The sequence below is a fragment of the Callorhinchus milii genome, unplaced genomic scaffold (genome assembly GCF_018977255.1).
Source record: "Callorhinchus milii isolate IMCB2004 unplaced genomic scaffold, IMCB_Cmil_1.0 Scaffold12, whole genome shotgun sequence".
NCBI lineage: Eukaryota > Metazoa > Chordata > Chondrichthyes > Chimaeriformes > Callorhinchidae > Callorhinchus > Callorhinchus milii.
The window spans coordinates 350135-373383 of record NW_024704753.1 but is presented as its reverse complement, the minus strand read 5'-3'; the positions used below and the strand labels follow the sequence as shown (position 1 = coordinate 373383).

The window sequence follows — 23249 nt, the reverse complement described above, 5'->3', positions numbered from 1 at the left end:
CGAATTTCATGCTGAGCTGCCATCTACCTAAATGAGGACTCAAGCCTGCAATTATTAGATGTCAAATGACCAACTAGTGACTGTCTTCCTGGGGGCAGGGTATCCTTGGAGATGAACTGGCTCCATGGTGAAAAGCTTGGTAACGAAACATTAGAATCGAGCCAACCTTCTGTGGTGGTCTCAGTTGTCCGGTTCCTGAGCTAAGCAGGTCCACAATACTCCAGGCACTGTTGATGACAACCCATTGGCTCATTGACAGGACCTGTCAATGAGAAGGGGAGACTAGTCACGGGGGGTAAGAATTCTTTCTATTCAGCTCCTGTTAACCCTGCAAGTCACAACCCTAATGGATAAGGTGTTCCTTGCTGGACAAACAGCGGAAAAGCTTGGCAGTGCTTTCATTGGGAAGCTATGTGGTTTTAGGTGGCAGAACCCCAATACATATTCTAGGATCCCAAGCCTTGGCTCCTGTCAACCTGTAGTAATACTCACTTGAATTAGGTAAGCAGGAATGCACTTCTCCAGGGAGAGAATAATAATCCTTGCATTTGATACAGAGTCTTATCAAGTCTTTGAGACGTCTCAAAGCACTTAACAGAATATACAATAAAGTGAATATATTTTGTGGGCTTTGTACTCCGACATACAGCCAATTGCACACAGCAGTGTCCCACAAACAGTTGTGGATTGAGTGACCAATTTATTATTATTATTTTTCTTGAAAGAAGTATTATCCCTGGAAAAGCGATCTGCCAATCGACTAACAACCGGGTTCCTACTTGCCCAAAGTTTCGCCCTGCTCGTGAATCGAACCCAGGTTTCTCGCTTGCGAGATGGGTACTCTAACCACTGAGCTACAGGACTCCACATCTTACTGTGGAATGTGCATTCATTTCAATCAATATCTCTGAAATTTCTAGCGTAGGTGTGATGTATAGAATTCTATATAGAATTTAGTTTGGAGTCTCTTAAGCATAGCGATGGGTTTCTGCATTTGCCAGACACCCAGCTGACCAAAACAAATGCAGATTTCACGTGAGGTGACTCATCAGTTCACTGGTCGTTTATATCAAATGTGCTATTTAATGTTTGGGCCACTTTAATGTTTTCCTGAGGTTTGAGCTAAAATTTCTTTATCAGAAAATAGATTCTGTTGCAAATAAAATATTCAAAAACATGCTGTGAAATCATAGTCTGAGACAGAAATCTTAAGTTTAATTGGTTCAGTTAGTTAGGCAGACTCCAACTACAGTAGTAAGATGTTCTTGGTAAACTACCGTTAAGGGACTAGACAATATGGATGGAGATTCTGTTACAATTGTAGGTGTTCATCTACAAAATACAGTCACTACATTGTACACTGAGTTCTGTGAAGCGCTTTGAGACATCCTCCTCATGTCCCTCATTAAAATAATGATAGTTTTATGGAAAAAAAACTAACATATGTGGAACAAGAAGCAACAATTTTCAAAAAGTAACTAGACAAATTCCTGTCATCTAAAAGACTTCAGGGTTATTCGGTTTAGAAAGAAATTCATGGAAGGAATCTTGTGGGTAGGAAGAAGTACCCCGAGAATTGTTACTAAATACAATGTTTATTGGCCAATTCCTTGAAGAAGAAGCTATTCTTTGTTTAGAATTTTTCCAATGAAATAAGCATGAACAATTTAGTAAATGTGTAGTCAGCACTAATGTTTTGGAACCATTTGCTTATAGTTTCTTTGAGGCAACTTACCAACCACAAACTAAATCCTATGCACCACAAGTTGCTGACTAAGTAGAGTATTTGTAAGAGAACGTATTTCAATACTAATCTAGTGAAGGAAATTAAATATGACTGTCTTTCTGCATGGAAGGCTTTCCTGTGGCATGCCAGTGAATTCATTGTTTATTGTATTAATGTACCCTTCAAACCAGGATGGTTGCAGTGCTGGCCTTTTTACTTAGGTTGTCAACCAACTTGAGTTTTGCATTTTTTTTCCAAGTGAAATTGTTTTTATATAAAATTCAAAATCCGTTCCCTCATTAATAACTCTGTGTGAACTCCACGTGTGAATTCAGTGGCTTTGTGCTCCGACACACGAGCACAGGTGTCAGTCAGCCTGGCTCTGTTGGTAGCACTTTTGCCTGTAAATCAGAAGTTTATGAGTTATATGAGTTTATATTAAGACTGAGCTCGCAGCCTGGGCTAACACTCCAATTCAGGGCTGGGTGATGTCATTCAGATGAGATATTAAGCCAAGGTACAGATTATTACTGTTCAAGCGGGTGATAAAGATCCCATGACACTTATGGAAAAGCGAATCAACTGTCCTCCAGAATATTTGGGTATTAATTTATGACTATTTTTGAGACTTTGCTATGTATAAACTGACTGTTACATTCAACACATTCAGTAACTACCTGTAAATCACTTTGAGATATTTCAATGTTATTTATCAAATACAAGGATTATTATATTATTATGAAAAGCTATAACATGATCCACATATAACAATTTGTATCACTCCAAAAATGAATCTCTTGTAGATGGAAAACACGGCTTTTTCTCCAATGAACCATTCCAGTTGCTTAGTCTGTGTTGAAACAATTGCAAGTATTTAATACTGTTTAAACTTATTCACCTGGGTTGAGGGAAAGTGCTATGGTTGTTCATTCCAGTTTGTGATGTTTATGCAACACAACAGTGAATTTCTGGTGGTAAAGTTCCTTTAGACCAAACCATCCATCAAACTAACCTTCAGCTCTCTGTGTAGAACTGGTCTTTAGCACTACATGCATTTCTTTGAATTCTGTCTGAAAAATATTTTTGATACTAAAATCCAAAGCACTAATGGATAAGGTGGTCCTAAAATGGACAGCGGGGAAGCTTGGCAGACAGTGCTATTGATGGCAAGCTATGCATTTTTAGCAGATTGGATTCCAACAGTTACCCCAACACACACTCTAGGGTCCCTGAGCCTTGACTCTTGCCAACTGCCTAATAGTCTCTAATTATTGCCTAATAGTCTCTGAAATTAGGTAAGCAAGGATGACAGAGTGTGCTTTCCATTCCAATAAATATCTCTAGAATTTCCACGTATAAGTGGGATGCATGGAATTCTCAGTTTGGTTTGGATATTCTTAAGCATCGTGATGGGTTTACACACGTGTCAGATGTGCGGCTGACCAAAAAAAATTGTCTGCTGAGTTTGTTTACAATTACAGTAAAAATCCTGTGAAGCGCTTTGAGACATTTTGACAATGTGATAATAAGTTATGTCAAATGCAAGGTAATTATTATATTTATTCCACAGGTGACATTTTAAAGACAAAGTGTAAACTAGTTATAATTAGTTTAAAAGTTGATTGTAAGTAATTTGAAAGGTTGTTAGGTAGACTACGTGACATCAAGTAGTTTTATATTAAAAAAATCTCAATAGCTGGAAATTTTGTTATCAAATATTCGCTTATAACAAATATTCCCCACTTGTGATTAAGTCAATGTTTCACCTTTTGTGGTCTCAAGACCACACTGGAATATGATTGAATGCAGGAAAAAGCCGTGGGTGGAATTTTCCTCCTGTTAATGTAATTGTTTTCAAGGCGGAGAACTACAATGTTTGAGTCTTCTTGATCATTCTCATTGCAGATGGATTCTAATGGGACAGTCCTAGTAAAAGAGAATTTTAGTTAACAGTGCAGCATTTTTTTTATCCCTTTAAGTCTGTCAGCATTTTAATCTTACAATTCATGTACAATTATTAGATTATCTAAATATTCTGAAAGTTTTATTCAAAAGGCAATTATGTCTGTTATCTGTACGGTCCAAGAAAAACAGTGATAATAGTTGTTAGTATTCTAAGCTCAGGAGACAGTGAATTATATACAACCAAGTTATTTCTTGAGGTGAGGGGAAGAAATTATCGCTTGTAAAAAAAAATACCAGCTTGGATGTTCACAGGAGGTTTGAGGTAAATTGTATACTAGAGAATCTATTTTCTAACTACCTTGGGATTGCGATAGTTACAACTAGGTACTTTATCAGAATATTTAGATACACAGTCTAATAATTCTACATGAATATTAGACAGCCAATATCAAATGCTAGTGTTAAAACCTGAATGTTTTCATACAGTAGCCCCTGAACTAACATACCTTAAAAGCAGCTTCCACCGCTCCAAGATTTTGCTTTTGGAGAGTCTGGGGCAACGGGAAATACCTGTCTGACGTTCTCATGCTCCTCACCTCCAGTGTGTTTAAATATCCCACCACAGGAAGTTGTGGGAAAATAGGGTATTTTGGTGCAACAATATGGCGCAATACTGGGTAATCCTGAAGTTAATTAGTATTGATTTACAAATGTATGTAGGAAAGATAATAATGATACATTTACTTGGCTATTAAGATCAATGTTTTTAGTTTTGGCATAGTTGAAGTATCAACATTCAAGAGAAAACTTGCTGCAAACATGAAGGAAGAAGGGAATAGCGGGTAGAGGAGGGGTGGAGGCTTGTGTGAAGTATAAACATTGGCAGAGACGATTTGGCCCGAATGGGACATTTCTGTGCCATGTCACTCTATGTAACTGTAACACCACCTGTTATTAACCCCAAAAAAGCAAATTCATTAGCAAAAAGGGGTTGATTGCAAATGTTTCAGTTACCTGATTAAGTTGTCATTCAGTCGCAGAAAGTGAAGTGCTTTCATGTCAGCAAGTCCAAAAGGAATGGTTACGAGTTTGTTGTGATCTAGAAATAGTTCTCTCAGGGTATTATAAGTGCCAAAGAATGAGGTGGGGTCAATGCCATCGCTGGTTAGTTTGTTGGCGGAGAGATACAGATATTCTAATCCTGGTTCCAAGTGAGCGAAGACAAAACCTGGGATTCGCTCAATCTGGTTGTAAATGAGGACAAGGTGGATGAGACCTCGGGGCAGGAATGAAGGGACATGAACTATCCTGTTATGGGACAGGTCGAGAGCTTCCAGGTTCCTATAAGTGAACAAATGTATTTATACTAATTACAGCTTTGCTTAAATTCACTATCTTTTCAGACCATAAAACTGCCCTAATTTAACCATTGACATTTTATTTGTTTTTACTTAAACAGAATTGTACAAGACACATGCTGAGGATAATATAAATTCTAGTTACTAAATTGTCTGGTAGAGGGGACCTTGGTTTAATATCGTATTCAAAGGATCAATCATGCCATCCTCACCAAGTACTGGTGTCAGCTTGGATTTTAAATTAAACATGAAGTGACTTAGCCTAAGCACGTGAATCTATTTATCTATCTTACCCATACACATCAGCTGTTTGGAATGCATTTTCCATGACATCGGATGTGTAAAAGTTCTGTTCCAGTTTAATCTTCACATCTGGTAAAATCACTGGAAGAGATTTTTTTAAATCTACTTAATGCAAATTTGCCTAACACTGAGTTAGCTGATGATCTTACATAACATAACTATTTGTTACATAACACTAATACATCCTCAGACTTTTAATTATTAGTATGTACATCACAATGGGAGTTAATAACAGAAATCAATTAAAATCGAATGAAGTACTCACTCTAGATTCATCCAAGCTAATGGTGCTATCCTGGATTCATCCAGTTTATTATTCCTAAGTACAATCATATTCAAATTGGTGGTCTTATTAAAAACAGCTTCAGATATTTCTTCAATTTCATTATTTTCAAGATAGAGTTCCTGCATTTTAAAAACAAGCACATCATGTGGAGGGAGATGGATTTAAGCAAGCCATCAATATTGCACACATTTGTAACTTTCAGCTTTATGTGTTGTGGTTTCTAAAGTATCTACTGTGTGCTACGCCGATCTGTGATCAGTGCAACTTGTTTCAATGATGAAAAGCCCAGAGTTATTCTGCCTGATCCCAATCACTAATTCATCAGGTGCAGTTATAATTCTGAATAGATTTTGAAGTAATGCAGATTTCTGTGTTTAGGAACAGGATTAGAGGGATGGGCCTAGGCGGAGATAATCAGTGTTTGTGAAACAAAGGTTCTTGTGATGCTGGAATTGAGGGTGAAAATATCTGTAGGACAACAGGCCAGCGTGGAATTGCAGATGTGAGCATCAATGAAAATCATGGAGTTTTACCTAATACTTCATGGATCAAGGAGTATCTAATACTTCATGGATCAAGGAGTATCTAATACTTCGTGGATCAAGGAGTATCTAATACTTCATGGCAAAGAGTGTTCCACACAAACCAGCTCCTCCGTCCACCTTCACTATTGAACTTTTCAGAAGATTGAGAGACCATAGTGCAAGGAATGGAAAAGTTACACATTGAGATCAGATAAGGAATGCTGCAGATAAAGAAAGGAGCGGGTGGTTAGAGAAGTCTCAGAGTTTACTTGCTCCCGAGGTACACAATTGGAAGAACTCATAGAGGAAGAGTATGCTATTTGGCCCATTGAGCTAGTCTGCTTTTTAACAGGTCTTTCAATTCCATTTTCCAGCTTTTTCACATTATCTCCCAATACTTCACAAAGTGCCTGTCCATTACACTCTTAAAAACTTAATCAATTGCACCATTGGCTTTCTGGGGCAATGTCTTCCATATTCAGCGTCTTGGCATGTCTCCCAACGTGAAAGGCACTATACAAATGTAATTTTGTATTGTATTCTCATAACCCTTTACGTGAAGAAATGTTTTTTGTATTGAGAACAAGGGATATTTTCATGTCACTGAGCTGGAGCTCGATGTCAGCAATGGACCCATGAGGAGGGCAATGCTGAGAGTGTGCACTTGTGTAGCTCCTCACAGTTAGTCGCACAGCAGATCCAGACAGCAAGCTTCTAGCCAGGAAACACCGGGTGGCAAGAGTGGGAAAGTCAATTCATGTTTTGTGAATTGCAGGTCTGAGACAGGAATTAATCATGCACATATGTACTGTGACACACAGATTATTCGTAAGATATCTATGTGAACACATGCCAATTAAAAGCTCCTCCTGCTGGATGTTTGAAATACACCGTATTGTAATTCCCCCCACATTGTATGTACACTATATCACTGACATTTATTTCTAACAGGAAATAATTAAGGTCATTTACAACATCACCAGACTTAAGCCTAACTATTTAAGCATTTACTTGCTTCTAGATTCTCCATGGTCCTCAACAATCCATCATCAGGGGTCACAGTATTATGTAAAGTCATTTGCCATTTGGAGAGACTTGATGCATTGACAAACTGCAATGCCTGTTTGTGCTGGCGAGCAACTCTGCGGTGTAGAGCGAGCACGCAAGTGGCTGCCAGTTACAATGTGTGAGCTGTTCCTGTTCCCTAGTCCACTTTTTCCCCAGAGTTTTTCCCCAGAGTACTGGTAAGCAGTGTATTTCGACTGCTCATTTAGGAATGTGTTAGGAATAATATTTTCTCAAATGCCAAATAGGAGGAAATATCCAGGCTTCTGTTGTTTATCATCAAGAATTTTAATATCAATAATACTTTATGATACACAATGACAGTTCATTGCATTTTGGTTTAAGTGCCAACTAGATTACACAAAACCTGGGTCTCTGAATGGTCCCCTAACCCTAATTTTTAACTGGCTTGATAACTTCAGATTCTACAGTGTTTTTATTCACACACACACACTCACATACATACTGAATACAGAATCTCAAAACCAAGGTGTATTATTTGACTGATAAGATCAAAGACTTGCTTACCTGAAGAGAGGGAGGAAGGCCTTGAGGTACAGTCCTGAATCTATTTCTCCCCAGTCGTAAGTAAATCAGCTTCTTACAAGGTGTGAAGGCTGTCGGTGCAACATTAATCTCACTGATGTTATTTCCTTCTAGTTCTAGGGTCACTAAATTATTCAGATCTGTTGAAATGTTGTAAGTGTTATACAATTACTTAACACTGTTGATCATTCATAAACATGCTCAAAACATTCAGCAAACAGGCTTCTACAGTGCTCCTGTTGTTAGGTTTGAATCATTATTGTGCTACACAAATTATGGCTCTGATTTAAACCAAATAATAAATCTAAAAATTGCTAAAGCTACTCTAACAACTTTTAATCACTTTATGACTGAATAGCTTTTGACATAAATTTTATCTTTTCATTGTCACCAACAGAATCACATGGTATAATAGTGTTAAATATTGCTTAATGATAGCATTTTTGTAAACAAAATGTTTTTCACTTTTGGAGTCTATATGAAAATTCTTGCAAAGTCCTTATTTTGCTCTTTATTGGCTAATTTAATTGGCTATATAAAAGAGAGAAAGGTGCCTCATAATTGTCAGTGCGATTTACTTCTTTACCCAGGTTAGATTTGCTTCTCTGCAATGATTGAAACAAAATAATCATAATGGCAAGGATTTAGCTGATGTGAGCTCGGTAGGATTCCCCCACCCCGCAAAAAGAACAATACAACTGATATTACTCTGAACATGCAATCAGTAATGCAATGGAATGATAGGAAATAGATCATTCTCTGCATGTCAGCTTTTCCATCTCAGCAGGATGACAAACAAATACAGGGTGAGGGGCACAGAAATACCATGAAAGCTTTCTTCATCCAACCATTCAAGACGGTTCTCATTCAATTTTAGTTCCAATAATGTTAGCGGGAGTTCAGTTGAGATATGTTGCAGCAAATTCCCATCCATGTGCAGGCGCTTTAATTTTTTCAATTTCTGAAAGCAAATAAGACAATTTACCCAGAGTATTTTGAAACATGAAAAATTCTTAGAATATTCAGTATGAAAATGTCACATGTATGTGGTATTTCCGAGTGCTGAAACATTTCTATAATTTGATCTGCATGTTTAGTTGCTTAGTCTTTTATGGGCCGAGCATAAAAAGGTGGAGGGTTTGGAGAGGTAGATAACATTCATAAACATTTTATAAAGGTTGCTTTAAAACTGTAATCTCATTTACTCACTCTGAATGCAGTTGGGTGTATGTTTGATGATAAAATCTTATTCCTGCTGAGGTCAATCCATTCAAGATTGGGAATCCCACTGAATGCGTCTGCTGTTATAGTTGTGATTGCATTTCCTATAAGACCAGGACATTTATACATTAGTTGGAGCTTAAATCACCAGTCTCACTTACTTGAAACACAATAGGTTATTACAGTTTATTGCCACTTAAAATGTTACATCCTCAAACTACTTTCACACAGTTTGGAATCGCACTGGTAGAGTGTAAGACTCTGAACATAGCATGATCTTTGTAGAATCTGCAAATGTATTTGTAATTAACTTTAAATTTAGAATATAGCTCTCAAGAGCAAAAGGCAAACTCTGGGTTCCAGCCTGGATCTTGGTCTAGAGCTTCTCTAGACAATTTCCCAACAAGGCAGCTCTAGGTGCTTGTGAACCTCATTCTTAAATAGACAAAGGTTGATATGAAACTTTTAATGAAAAAGGATTAGGCAATGTAACTTTCACAAGAAAGACTTATCTTAGAAATACTGTAATTATTGCTTACCTTCAAGGTTGAGGCTTTTGAGTTCTGGAATATGAAGAGGGGGGATTTGGGTCAGCCTAGCATTATGGCAGTTCATAATCACATCAGAAATATCACAGCCAACTGGCAGAGAAAATGGTACAATCTCGTCATCAGTGTCATACAAATCACTGTCTAATATAGAAGGAAATAATGGATATCCAGAAAAGCCCTCCTCTTCCTCATCTTCCTCTTCTTCATATTCATCTTCCTCTTCTTCATCCACTTCATATTCATCCTCTTCAATTCTTGCACGATTCCTTATTTCTTCAAGATATTCCTCACTCTTTATTTCCCTCTCCAGACCAGCTCCCCTCTCCAGACCAGCTCCCCTCTCCAGACCAGCTCCCCTCTCCAGACCAGCTCCCCTCTCCAGACCAGCTCCCCTCTCCAGACCAGCTCCCCTCTCCAGACCAGCTCCCCTCTCCAGACCAGCTCCCCTCTCCAGACCAGCTCCCCTCTCCAGACCAGCTCCCCTCTCCAGACCAGCTCCCCTCTCCAGACCAGCTCCCCTCTCCAGACCAGCTCCCCTCTCCAGACCAGCTCCCCTCTCCAGACCAGCTCCCCTCTCCAGACCAGCTCCCCTCTCCAGACCAGCTCCCCTCTCCAGACCAGCTCCCCTCTCTAGATGTTGTTGTTGTTGTTCCTCCTTTAATATCTTTTGAAGTTCTTCTTTCACTTGTCTTAGCATTTCTTCTTCCCTATGGAGGACCTCTTCAACTTCTTTTCTATTTTCATCTTTAGTTTTTTTCTCTTTTCTCTTTCTTTTATATTCTCCAAATGTTTTGTGTAGTTCTTCCTCCTCTTCCAGTTTTTCTCCACTCACTTGTTCCTCTGGTTCTGCGAGCAGATTGTGATTGCTGAAAGAACTCGGAAGAATTGATTCACTTGGATCATTTGGCTCTGAAGAATAATCAGAACATTTAAGACTGTTAATAACGTTCTTCAAAGGAAGAGAAACTATTAAAAACAACGTGTTGCTAAAATCACAAAGTGAAAATTTATCAAGGATTTAATGAGTAAATGTGTATTTTTTGGTAGGCAAACAAGACAGCCATTTTGTGCTTCTTCTGTCTGTCTTATAAATAGCCCTGAAATTAATTAATAATTAGAGTTGGACTAAAACAATTAAAAGTGTAATATGATACAATACCTTCATCTGTAAAATGCTTTGATGATTTAAAATACATTTTTACATTTGGTCTTAGTTTTAGCTACTTAGAGAATCAGCGAAATCTCAGCATTGATGGAGCCATTTGGCCTATTAAGCCTGTGCCTTTCTAACTGGAGTTCTGTAATCTCACTTCTCTACTTTCTCCTTGTGACCCTTTTATATCATTATTCTTCAAGTCTTTTGTGCGTTCTTGTTTAAAAGAGTTATGTTTTAGTTAGTGAGCAATCGATGTGAAGGTAAGGATGCTGGATTACCCATGTAAGTACAATGTGGGCAGCACTCTCCTGCTGCTACTGCAGTCCTGGAACAGTTCAGTGTTGCACATGACATTTCATCACAGGCCACGTTTCCATTTGAGCACATGCAGATCACACAAGGCTTTGGAGACCAGACTGCTTTATCATACATGATCATGCCATTTGCTTTGCAGTGTCCTTCTTTACCTATCAATAAAATCACATTAGATTTCTATTGCAGATCATCTAAAAATAGATTTGGCATGATGGATACATACTCTAATACAGGAACAAGAGACACGAAAATGGGAAAGAGAAATCAATGTGGTCTCAGTGGGAGAGAGAGAGAGAGATTTGTCCAGGTTTGTTTGTGCTGTAGGATATCCCTTTAAGAAGTAAAAATGCAATTGAGAAAGAGCTGGTGAAATAGAAGCAAAACATATAAAAAGATCCTGGGAAGGGAATAATAATAATAATAATCCTTGCATTTATATAGCACTTTTCACGTCTTCTCGACGTCCCAAAGCGCTTCACAGAACACACTGCAAAGTGAATTGACTATATTTGTGGGCGAACGCGGCAGCCAATTGCGCACAGCAATGTCCCACAAACAGTCATATGGATTGAAAATGACCAATTTATTATTATTGTTTGTGGTTTTGGAGGGATTATTATTAGGCTCTGTGTGGAGTAAGGAACCTTGCCCAAGGTTTCGCCCTCTGCCTGGAATTGAACCCGGGTCTCTCACTCGCAAAGTGAGTGCTCTAACCACTGAGCTACAGCACTGATTGCAATACCACAAGTGACACCAATACAACATGGTATTACAGCTCAAATAGGTGGTTCCTATTTGTGACCGAGACTTCACGGAGAAACACGAGTATAAGATAGTGACTGAGGATTGAAATGGGAATTCAGAAGGAACTTCTTCAGACAGAGGGCAACACTGTGCGTAACTCACTCCCATCAGTGGCCATTGAAGCAGATAATACAGATAGATTTACGTAATAATAATAATAATAATCTTCGCATTTGATATATCTTCTCGACGTCCAAAGCGCTTCACAGAACACACTGCAAAATGAATTGACTGTATATTTGTGGGCGAACGCGGCAGCCAATTGCGCACAGCAATGTCCCACAAACAGTCGTAGATTGAAAATGACCAATTTATTATTGTTTTGGGTTTTGGAGGGATTATTATTAGGCTCTGTGTGGAGTAAGGAAACTTGCCCAAGGTTTCGCCCTCTGGGAACTGTGTGGGTTTATGGTTGGAATTGTGAGCCAAGAATAAAATAATTATTTAATACACCGGTGTTATGGATTGAGAATCATTACATGTGCGGTGTTTACCCTTGAACTGAGTGGATAAACCGTGTTTAATTTCTCACTAACCTGGCAGCACATTGTAGGTGGACTCAACGTTTTCAGCACCAATGTACGAATCGAGCATCGTTACAATACTTTGGTCAGCGTTGATATTGGGAGCTATTAGAGGAGAATGACGACGATCGCTGCTGGGTTTGGCTTCTCTGGCTGCAATAGCATTCAGAGAGCTGACTCGATCCCGCCCTTCAGGACGTGATCTCCTCTTCTGACCTTTAGCTCGTGTCCATGTTTGTTTCTTACCAAGAGTGAGGCACAAATTGAAAAGTAGGCACAACAAAACTATAGTCATTACCTTCATTGTTTGAGGTGCTAGCTGCAGAACAAGAACAAAAGCAGGGTTTAGTTGATTTTTTAATCATACGTTTGTGAATGGTTTCAGTAGTTTCCAAAAACATCATAAAGTACCAGCTGAGGCAAGTGTCCAAATGCCAATATCAAATCTGCTACCTGTCAAAAGGATTATTTAACTGAAGAACAGGGTCAGAAGAGAAAACACAGCAAAAGGGTTGCTTCTAGACTGAGCAGAAGATCTACTATCACTCATGGAAATAATTGTAAAAATGAAACAACAGCCAGTGTCAGTACCCAGAGGAAGCAATGATGGGTTTCTGATATCACAAGAAATGTTCTGCTCCAGTGCACTCCCAAAGTAACATTCTGGGCCACACAATTTCTACAGAGGGTAGTGAGAATGTGGAACTCACTGCCAGAAGCTGAGATTGAAGCAGGCAGATCAAGCATTTAAGAAAAAAATTATGCATGCATTAGGAAGAAGGAAATAGAGAAATATGGCAGGGACAAGGGAGGAATGGGGCTTTAGGATGATTGGAGTCTGGTGGAGTGAAAGTGAAAGAAATTGATCAACCATCTGAAAACATTAAGCAAACATGTGAGCAGACAGCTGCAATCGATGTAATCACAGAAATGAGCTGCATGGTCCTCTCAATAAAACTGCACCACAGAACAAACGGACTATTTCACAGACAAACCTGGCTCCTGGAATACAGCGACTGAATCAGTTCCAAGAGTCTCTATTAACTTGCAGTCGATTGACTAGTGGACACTTTTACCAGTCATGGCACACAAAGCCAGCACTGAAAACTGGTGGAAAATTCTCAATGTTGACCACAACTTGGCCAGAGCACTAAAGAGCTGAGGAATTCACAGCGTATTAGTTACTGCTGTTGCAACATCATATTTGGGAATCAGAACAAAACCGCAAAGACTGAAAAAAAAGGAAAAATTCTGAGGAATCAAAAAAGCATGGTTTGACTACTACAGTAAATGGTACTGAACAATACAACTATCAATTGTCACTAAATGCTCAAAGTTGTAGTTGCAGGTAGGTTTTACACTCATGAACTGCAATGACAGTTTTGTGCCCACTTTGTGTGTCATGTTCGTGCTGCTGTGTGGTAGGAAATTACAGGCTCTGCTGGATGTGAACTACACAAGATGATAGTGTGTCACTACCAGGTGATATCATCATGACAAACATGATGCTGGATTCTTTTGGCTCTTTTCTCTCCCACTACAAATAAACAAACAGATTTTGCCAAATGGATTTTGTTGAAGACAACAACATTACATTTGTATAGCGCCTTTCACGTCGAGAGGACGTCCCAAGGCGCTGGACAATGTACTGCATTTCAGACCCGATCTGGGGTCAGGGGGTGAGAAGGCAGGGGAGGGGAAGGGGGGTGGCTGATGGCATGGTCAAAGAGGAGGGTCTTGAGGCAGGATTTGAAGGAGGCTAAGGAGGGGCCGAGGCAGAGTGATTGGGGGATGGAATTCCAGAGGTTGGGGGCAGAGTGGCTGAAGGCTCTCCTGCCAATGGTGGGGCGGGTGGGTCGGGGAACGTGGAGCAGCCAGAGCCGGCTGAGCGGAGGGAACAGGCAGGTTGGTAGGGGGTTAGCAGGTCGCAGAAGTAGGGTGGGGCGAGGCCATGGAGGGCTTTGTATGTGAGGACCAGGATCTTGAACTGGATCCTCTGAAGGATAGGGAGCCAATGGAGTTGGGTGAGAATGGGGGAGATGGGGTCACGGAGTTCGGTGTGGGAGAGGTCACGGGCTGCAGAGTTCTGGATTATTTGCAGCTGTGGAGGGAGGAGTTGGGAAGGCCGACACGCAGGCGTTTGCATAGTCGAGCCTGGAGGTGATGAAGCCATGAACAAGAATTTCAGCGCCTGAGGGGTGAGGCAGTGGCGGAGTCGGGCAATGTTACGGAGGTGAGGGAAGACAGAGCGGGTCATGGCTTGGAGGTGGGGAAGAAGACAGTTGAGGGTCGAACAAGACACCGAGGTTCCTGACTGGCTTTACCCAATCGTAATTCCTATTTGTTGATGTGAAGTTTGGATAATGGAACATAGACTATTGGTGACTGGGATGTCTCGGTTAATGGATCCTGCCTTGGACCGGGCAGCTTGGACAGAAAAGATCCTCAAAGAGTCCAAATATAATAAGACAACAATTAGTGAAAAGAGAAGGCCAGATAGCAGTGAGGTATATGGTAACATTATACTCACAGCCAATATTTTCCACAAAATGCTATTTTTGCTATCTGACCACATCAGAGAATGAGTGATAGAATTAGATCAGAATTTTGGATAATTTGTTGGTACAGAGACTTGACCATGGAGAATAAAAGCCAAATAGGAAGAGCAGGACACACATGTAGGCCTCGGACACCTCTAGTATGTAGGAATGGCTCCTTCATTGGCAAGAACATATAATGGGAGACAGTGGAGTAGGTGTTCTGGAGGATGAGATCAGTTGGGACAAAGGACCGTCTTCATCTGAACTAATTTTGTGATCTTGTGAACATTGATTCTCCAGAGCCGTCATTGATTAGGGTCTGAACACTGGAAAGTAAGAGGAGAGGACATGGCACAGAGACAGAACAAGGTCTTTCATGGAGGTTGGCATGTGGTCCACGCCATGAGAATCTGGTCAGCCTCACACTCAGGCAACAGAGGCGTCAGTCATTTTGAGAACAGAAACCATTTGTTAGCAAATTGCAGTTCCTCAAGTCATGATTGAAGCTTCCTCAAGTGGCACCCATTTCTGAAACCCAGCACTTTCCTGAAGTATTTTTTATAATAAACAGTAAATGTAAAAGAACATTTTTCTTTTACATTTACTGTTAAACCAAAAGTTTCTTCTGCCAATTTGTTATTCATCCGACTTACCCTGTTTTTTAAGTCCATGCTTCAGTGTGCCTTGGATTCCAACCACTGGACTGCCTACTGAAAACAAAAAGATTTCTCTAAGTGACTTGCTTCTGTGCTACAGTATAGTTTACTTCCTGTTCTCAGGTACATAAAGTATTATCAATTGTTAAGTAGTTGTTCTACTTTTAAAATGGGAGAGGTGCTTCCTTTCAGCAAATCCTTCTCCACATCCCTTCCTCAACCCTTCTAAGCAGTACTTGATGAACTGTAATACTTGTGGCCACACTTTAGGCAGCAGTTCCACACAGCCTTAAGAATAAGTGTTTTGGCTTAAAATTTAGAATTGTGAAGAATTATGGGTGGAGCAATTCTTAAGTTCAGTCTTAATTAGGAAGCGGGTTTCTGTTGTTTTAAGCAGCTTCTAAGGTGAAATTTCAGAGTATTTTGTGTTATCCTGTATGAAGTTAAACTGACACGATGGAGGTTGAGAGAAGGAGGGCTGTGAACATTGACCCTGTGATAACTATGCCTTCACTGCATCGTGGTTACACAGTTACAAAGCACTCCCAGACGCTTTGAAGCAAATGTTACGTATAATGGTGTAAATGTAGAACATACACATTCTGCTATTTGCCATAATTGGGTTTAGTATATCTCAGTCCCTTTTATTGCTCTTCTCATATAATGGTCCCAGTTGTGCTAGAACCAAGTTAAATGCAGTGTATGTGATTACTAGCCACTTGTTTCTGTGGTAATTGGAGATCATTAGTCGCTAATCTAAGGCCAACAAGCTGTACTTGTTATGAAAGATTTCAAAATGATCCAGTAAATCAACAAATACAAAAAGTAAAATGGGGTTTAGCTTTGAAGCATTGAACTGCCTCTTAACTCAATTTCCATTCAGCCTATTGTGTCTGTGACGACTCCCTCAAGAACAATCCTTTCAGTCCCATTTATCTGCTGTTTCCCCCCATATCTCTACAGCTGACTCTTTTTAAGGTCTAATTCCCTCTTGAAGGCCAATATGGATTCTGCGTCAACTATTGCTCGTGTTTTAGGATTGTGTTTTTATAGTCAGTGTAATATCACTCTGTGCAGTTCTAAATTCTCAGAGAGAAAACTGATTTAAGCAAGTGCCACTTTACTGACATGTTTGAAAAAGAATGCGGTAGAAAATGAGCCATTCCGTGTACAAAGCATTATGCTCAAATCTTGTCATCCAAATTCAAAATGTCAGATCATCAGTGACTACAATAAAGAACTAATTGAATAAAAGATAGCTTTTGTTCTCACCCGAGAGATGTCACTCAGCATCATTTATGTTTCAGCAGGAATTTGCTCTGCAGTCATCTTCTAACTAAAAGGTCAAACAAGACAGCTAAGTCCCCAACTATGCTGTTCTGAGCCTGGCTTCTGGGGTAAAAGAGAGTGATTTATAGTAAAGAGTCAGGGGAAGTTTTATTGAGGCAACAAAGAGCCTGCTCAGAGAAAGGAGGTTGAATGGTCCTTGGGATAACAAGGCTCAGCTGGGAACTTGCTGACACTGAGGCAGCTACAGGATAGTAAATGTATGTGACACAAAGCTATACAAAGCCACACCACAACCCCAGCCCCTCCACCAGGCAGCACGAAAAGCATTCTTTCATTGTCGGCTGCAGAAGTCTCACAAACTAACTTACATAAATCCCAAAGCTACCCTCCTCCACTTTGTTTCAGAATCAGGAACAGTTTTGTAGAGAATTTGGTAAGATGAGCAGTACAAATTGTTGTAAGCTTTCCTAACATCAAATAAAACCCACAACTTTTGTTACAAAAGTCATAGAATGGTTTTGAATTGTTTCTACATTGTGTTTGTGAGTACGCCAGCCGTGTATTAATGGATACAGATGTAAAAATTATAGAATTGACTTGTTTCAACACATATTCGTTTCCTGTAACCCGACACTGTTAGACTTTAGTGGACTGAAGTAAAGACAGCAAATGGAAATAAAGAGCTTTGAACACAAAAGAGTCACAATACATTACCACAACTTTTCCGACCCTCTGTGAGACTAGGTGCTTCCTGTCGCTTTTAGTCAGTCTTATCAGGGCCAGATGCTTGACTCCCAATAGTGACAAGCAGATGGGCTGAACTTTTGTTTAAAGCGAGGTTTCCCTGAGTAACGTTGAAGTTAATATTAATAAAAATGAAAATGTGGAGGTAATTTCTAGCCCTTTCGTGGAGTTCAAGAATCCAGTGCCGCTATTAATAGTTTATATAAACCAGTCCCTTTTATAGAATACAGTCGGCCAAGATCTGGGGTGATTGTATGTACCGTAGTTTGTGTTAAATAGAGAAAAGGGTTGAGACACGTCAGCAGTTCTAAAACGGGAGTATAAGTTTTTATTAGTTGAATTTAAGAAAGCATATTTATTTCTGGTTGGGTGTTTCTGGTTATCTTAATATGACATTTCCACACAATAGGTAGGATTATTTAGTATTTTGTTGCAAGACTTCTTCCTTTTCTCTTTCATAAATTAATACAAAATACGAAATTCTTTCCTTGTAAATTTTAATAGTCCTTTAATTTTAAAATAAATACTATCTTCTACACCTTTACCATCTGATTGCTATAAGCCATCAAGTGTAGTGCATGCGGTTTATTAATGATTGTTAAAATGGACAGAGGTCAGAAACGATGGCAGACTGACTGAGCAGAGAGCAGACGGAACAAGTGCGGAATCAGGCTGGGTCTGAGTACAACTCAGGACTTTTTTTCACCTCAACAGCTGACCCAGCAACATTTCTGCGTGCGCCCGAGTGGTATACAGTAGTGTGGTGTACCAATGACCACACACAATGCAGTTTCCACTTCACTCTCTTCTGTGGTCTCAGCTGGAGCAGGAAAGTTGGCTCAAGGCTTCTCTTTCTGATCACCATCATGTATATGCATGGAGATTGGGAGAGGACCAGATTGCTGAGGTAACTAAATAAAATTGGTCATTTACTCTATGGCTGTTTGTGGGACATTGATGGGTGCAAATTAGCTGCATGTTTCACCCTCAATATGCACATTACTGTATATCCTGATAAGGCGCTGTATAGTGCAACCCAGTGTTGCCAGACATATTCTCTAGAATCTACGTCAGCTTTTCTTTCTTTTCACTCTGTTCTCTTATCGGTTCTCTCTCCAGTCCCCTGGCCAAACATTCCTGTGCTAGATTGGCTTTGGTTTTATTGTGCTAATTCATCTGGGACCAGCTGCTTTTATTACAAACACAGCTGTTTTTCTCTTTGAACGTAATGTAAACAAACATTTTTTCCACACACTCAAATACTTCAATTGCATTTCACAGATTTTGTGCATCAGCCCTGTGCAAAGGGTCAGGGCTGCTCTCTGCGCTCTCGCTCTCTACTCCGATCTGCACATAGTCTTCCTATTGTAATTCTAGCCAACAATCCCCGATAAAATCAGTGATTCACTCATAGCTGTTTGTGGAACATTACTATATGCAAATTTGCTGCCACATTCACCTACAAAATACATAGTCACTACATTTTACAGTAAATACAGTGAAGCACTTTGAGTCCTCTTGGTGTGAGAGTTACAATTGCAAAAAAACTGCTGGGAATGAAAGCCTCGTAATGAAGGTGCAGAGGTTTTGTGCTCCACACGTGGTTCTTTACCATTGTTGCTCTTCCTGTTCTGAGATTAGGTGAACCTGTAGAAATGACAAAGGACTAAAACTAGGGGCTGGAGGCTTCGGTCACTCTGACATTAGTGTGAAGCACGATTTTGACTGGAGTTCATAATGATTTAGCACTTAGAATCTGCTCGCCATGTTCCTGACACTCCCTTACACAGAGAAGCTGTTGATAGGAAGTGCTTCTGCTTTAGGAGCCATAGAGGCAAGAACCATAGACATTAGTGTGAGCAGTTTATTACATTGCGACAGTAAAATGAATGATGAGAGTTGCCTTGTTCTAACCACTTAACTTCTAAAATAGGACACTGATTTTCTCTGGGCCTGACCCATGTCTGTCAAAATCACAAGAGGCATGGAATGTCGCAACACAGAAACGCCATGAACAAATCGTGTTCTTTCCTGCGCTGCCTGAGGGAGAAGGGAAGAGGGTGTGGGAGAGGGGATTGGCAGAGTTGGAATCTCATGTTTAATATAAACACCATTGTGGACTAGTTGAATCTAAATGGTCAGTTGTCATGCTGTACAGTCTTTATAATTATTTTATTGCCTAGTCCGAGACACCGTCCGACAGGAAGGGCACTATATAAATTCGAGTTGTTGCTGTAGTCTCAAGGTGAACTTTTTTTTGCAGGACAAATACCCCGAGACAGTGAGGCTCCCAGAGAGAGGGAGTGGGGAATGTCTGGTGCTGCAGTGCCCCAGCCTCACTGGGTAAGAAACTGTTCAAATCCATTCATTATAATTAACATGGATTATTATTGTAAACCTAGACAATTGCTATATAGAATTATTTGTAATTTTATTAATATGTCCAGTGACTGTGGTTTGCATTCAGACAATCACATCAAGTGCTTTGATATTGGATTGGCAGTCACTCATTCCATGGCCCAAACTGGCTGCCGTGTGTCACCCCAACATACACAATCACTGCACTTTACAGTATATCCTGTGAAGCACTTTTAGACATTTCAATGACGCGATAAGGCGCTGTATCAAATGCAAGGATTATTATTAATAAAATTGGTCATTTGTTTCATTGCTATTTGTGGGACATTGCTGTGCACAATCAGGTTGCAGTGTTTGCCTACAATATAGTCACTAGCCTTTACAGTAAATCCTGTGAAGTGCTTTGAGGCGTCGTTCCAATGTGAATGACACGTCTGCTCCACCATCAGCAATCAGGCCTTCAGCCTTTCTGCCCCAACCTCTGGAACTCCACTTTCACCCCAGATTCAGACGCCCACTCTGTTCTATCAAGAATAAGCAGTCACATCGCAATTTACATGTTATAATTGTGAGATTTGTAAATGTTTTAAGGCAAAATTTGGTGATATTTTAATTCCTGGACAAACATCTCTCTTACAGATTTGAGCTGAGGATTTTCTGGAAAATACTTGTGAGTGACGATGGGCTGGTTACCCCAGTCCTAGATCTTTTGACTAAAATACCAGAACAGGGTAAGGTTTAAATGTAATTTAGAATTTCAACACAGTTGCCGTTTAGTGAATCCTCTGAAACTCCATATAGAATCATACAGTATGAAAGTATTGACTCTTAACAATAATGTTGAGACCAACAATGGAGTAAATAATAAACATTTATAATACTTCTGTTACCTAATGGATATCTGAAATGTTTAATTAACCCTTTGTGTGTTTGTACAGCTGCTCTAACATTCTTTTCTAATTATAAGTGAGACCAGACAGGATGTCAAAGCACTCCCACTAGATTTTTTGCTGTTTTTTTTAAACAAACCATAGCGCATGACCTTGTTCCAGTGAGACGGTCCAGCAGATGCCTCTGTGTTTGGTTGCACCATATGTTTCGCTGAAAGATATGTTTGGCCTCCACATAGGCACGGGATGCTGTGACAATTATCTTATTTTTTGGCAATTTTTTAAAATTCCACAACATACGCCAGTTTGATTGTTAAATCAAGCTGTATTGTTAACTATAGAGTCTGCAACTGCAGAAGCTTTGGTTACTCTATAATTAGGAACACGGCTTTAGGTTTAGTTACACGTTGCTAAATCTATTGGTCTAATTCACAGCAAAGTACCAACAGGAGAATGATCTCCAAAGGTCCAGTCATTGACCCAACAAAATGGCAGATTCCAGCCAAGTCACCAGGTGGCAGCAATGAATTGTTTTACCACAAGTGGTTGTTGAGGTTTAGGCCATAACAGTTAAGAGAATTGGATAATTATGTTGAGGAACAATATGAGTAGTAATAATAATTCTTCTATTTGGTATAGTACTTTTCATGTCAAGGAAAAGAGCAGGGAATTTGGCTTAAGAGTAGGAAGAGATCCTCCTGTCTGTTTTGCTGTAACAAAAGTTCACGTTTCCGCTGTTCAAAAGCAGTCCCTGCTCAAAGCTCAATCCCTCCGCAGACATTTTGCTCACATTTGTACTAACCTTTTGTCGAGAGTTCCGCTCGAGTCTTCTATGACCCAAGTGAGCTTTCCACGTACTATTCCTCTGGCACAAATCACCTCCGTAGAATTCCTGCAGAACAGCAGATCACAGGTGCACCAATCCTCCAGGCCCTTTAGATGGAAGTTCATGCTTCCAATTCCTTATTGAGTGAGCTTTGAGGTCAACTGTACTGTCAGTGGAAACGCTAAGAAAGACAAGAATCAGCCTTACAGTGGAAAAAGGCCGAGAGCAAACTGAATAATCTGGTCCATAACACAGGCCGCTAGCCGCATCCCAACACGTCCATGGTGAATCAATGAATACATAGCTCATGTTGGACACGGCGAAGGAGAGGACCGTAGTTCTGAAGGGAACCTTGGGTGAATGTTTCCTAAAATCCTGTTATTGTTTCTCTACAGCACTTAATCTCGACGTGAACAAAGTTGTGGAAAATGCAGGTAGTAGCTTCAGAACACTCCTGCGCCTGTTTGGGATTGAGGGTGCAATCGAGAGCCTGATTAAAGCATTGTGTACAAAAGACTGACTGTATTCATGCTGTACTCAGCAATGGGAACATGACCATTCTCACAATAACAAATGACTTGTTTTTCCTTTGAATTGTGTAAATATATAACCAACCTAAGCCATTCAATTTGCAGTCTTTGTGATGCACAAAGACATTTCAAAATATTGCTTCTGTACATCAGGAGCCACTGGGAATATACTTTATTTCTCCTATGGCACGCACTCACAAGATGAAAAATAAATATAGCATTTAAAAACAAAATGCAAAAACAAGTATTTACAAAGCAAACTTTCTTGCAATTTTACAATAAAGATTTCCGAGGCCCCAGTAATACAGTGGTTTGAGTGCTGTAAATTACCTTTTACACATGCTTCATCAGTCAATCTTTTAATGAAGTTAATGCAATAGTAGTTTGATAATTCACAGCTCCTTGCATATCACTGTAGGAATCTGTTAACACATTATTGAAGTAGTAGTAACTGGAACTGGCAGTTAAACAAGTTTTCAAAAAATTGCCTTTCAGTGGACAGATCACACATATACTATAAATGACATTTCTGTAACTTTGAGGGAATAACACAGTAAATTAAAATTAACTGAATTAGCATTTCTGATTAACACAGAAAGTTCATAAATGGCAATGATAAAACACAGCAAGTCTGTGAGCAGTGTACAACAGTGTCAATTGATTCTCGTTTGGCCAAATAAATCAGAAAAGTAGACTTGTATTTGAGAGTAATCATGAAATGAAAGTATTCAGGTTGGAAATACTGAGTTGGTAAATGTTTGTAAAGACTTGGCCTCACCACAGTGCACATGCAACTGACTGTCCAAGAAACAACTTCCTGCCAGTACAACATCTGTCACCCACTCGAATGCCACTGGTTACACTGATAAAGCTGCAGCCTAACACTGTATAGTTACCAGCAAGTGTACCAAGGCCAGGGTGTAGTGACTCATACCAATAATCAGGACAGCAAAAGATTACTCATGTTGAGTTAGCTGCAGTTACCAAATCCATCACATTGTGAACGAGCGATGATCTGACAGTAGATATGATGGATTATATAAAGCAGTACTAAACAATGTTAATCATCTTTAAAAATAATAGTTTGTCAAAACGACGCTATAAACTAACATAAATCATATATAATTATCA

At 39.7% G+C, this 23249-nt stretch overlaps 2 protein-coding genes across 8 annotated transcripts in view; one reads left to right on the top strand and one right to left on the bottom strand.

The window, feature by feature from the left end:
• Positions 1 to 22282, top strand: part of LOC103188779 (centromere protein P) — a 64481-nt gene extending 42199 nt beyond the window's left edge. The window contains exons 7-9 of the mRNA XM_007908884.2: positions 19778 to 19857; positions 20512 to 20603; positions 21984 to 22282. Of these exons, the coding sequence (XP_007907075.2) occupies positions 19778 to 19857; positions 20512 to 20603; positions 21984 to 22108 (297 nt within the window). The 3' untranslated portion in view covers positions 22109 to 22282. The remainder of the gene's footprint in view (positions 1 to 19777; positions 19858 to 20511; positions 20604 to 21983) is intronic.
• Positions 3469 to 17822, bottom strand: ecm2 (extracellular matrix protein 2, female organ and adipocyte specific). Of its 7 annotated transcripts, none has more exons than XM_042339522.1 (12): positions 17485 to 17822; positions 16753 to 16872; positions 15478 to 15534; positions 12297 to 12603; positions 10920 to 11108; positions 9474 to 10394; positions 8923 to 9038; positions 8539 to 8674; positions 7696 to 7853; positions 5558 to 5697; positions 4646 to 4972; positions 3469 to 3652 (listed from the first exon to the last, which is right to left on the bottom strand). In XM_042339522.1, the coding sequence occupies exons 3-12, from the start codon at positions 15493 to 15495 to the stop codon at positions 3481 to 3483; spliced, it is 2484 nt and encodes an 827-aa protein (XP_042195456.1). In that variant the 5' UTR covers positions 15496 to 15534; positions 16753 to 16872; positions 17485 to 17822; the 3' UTR covers positions 3469 to 3480. The 7 variants fall into 7 exon arrangements, with proteins under 7 accessions (XP_042195456.1, XP_042195457.1, XP_042195459.1 ...); XM_042339523.1 differs by having other exon boundaries at positions 15478 to 15531; XM_042339525.1 differs by lacking the exon at positions 16753 to 16872 and having other exon boundaries at positions 17480 to 17822.
• Positions 22283 to 23249: the final 967 nt, after the last annotated feature.

Bases quoted from the DNA above. Each gene is read 5' to 3' on its own strand.
- ecm2 (XM_042339525.1), bottom strand. The intron at 8,675-8,922 runs GTGAGTAAATGA...ATTTGCTTTCAG, and splicing joins TACACCCAACTGCATTCAGA to AAATTGAAAAAATTAAAGCG. The intron at 4,973-5,557 runs GTGAGTACTTCA...GTTCACTTATAG, and splicing joins TTAGCTTGGATGAATCTAGA to GAACCTGGAAGCTCTCGACC.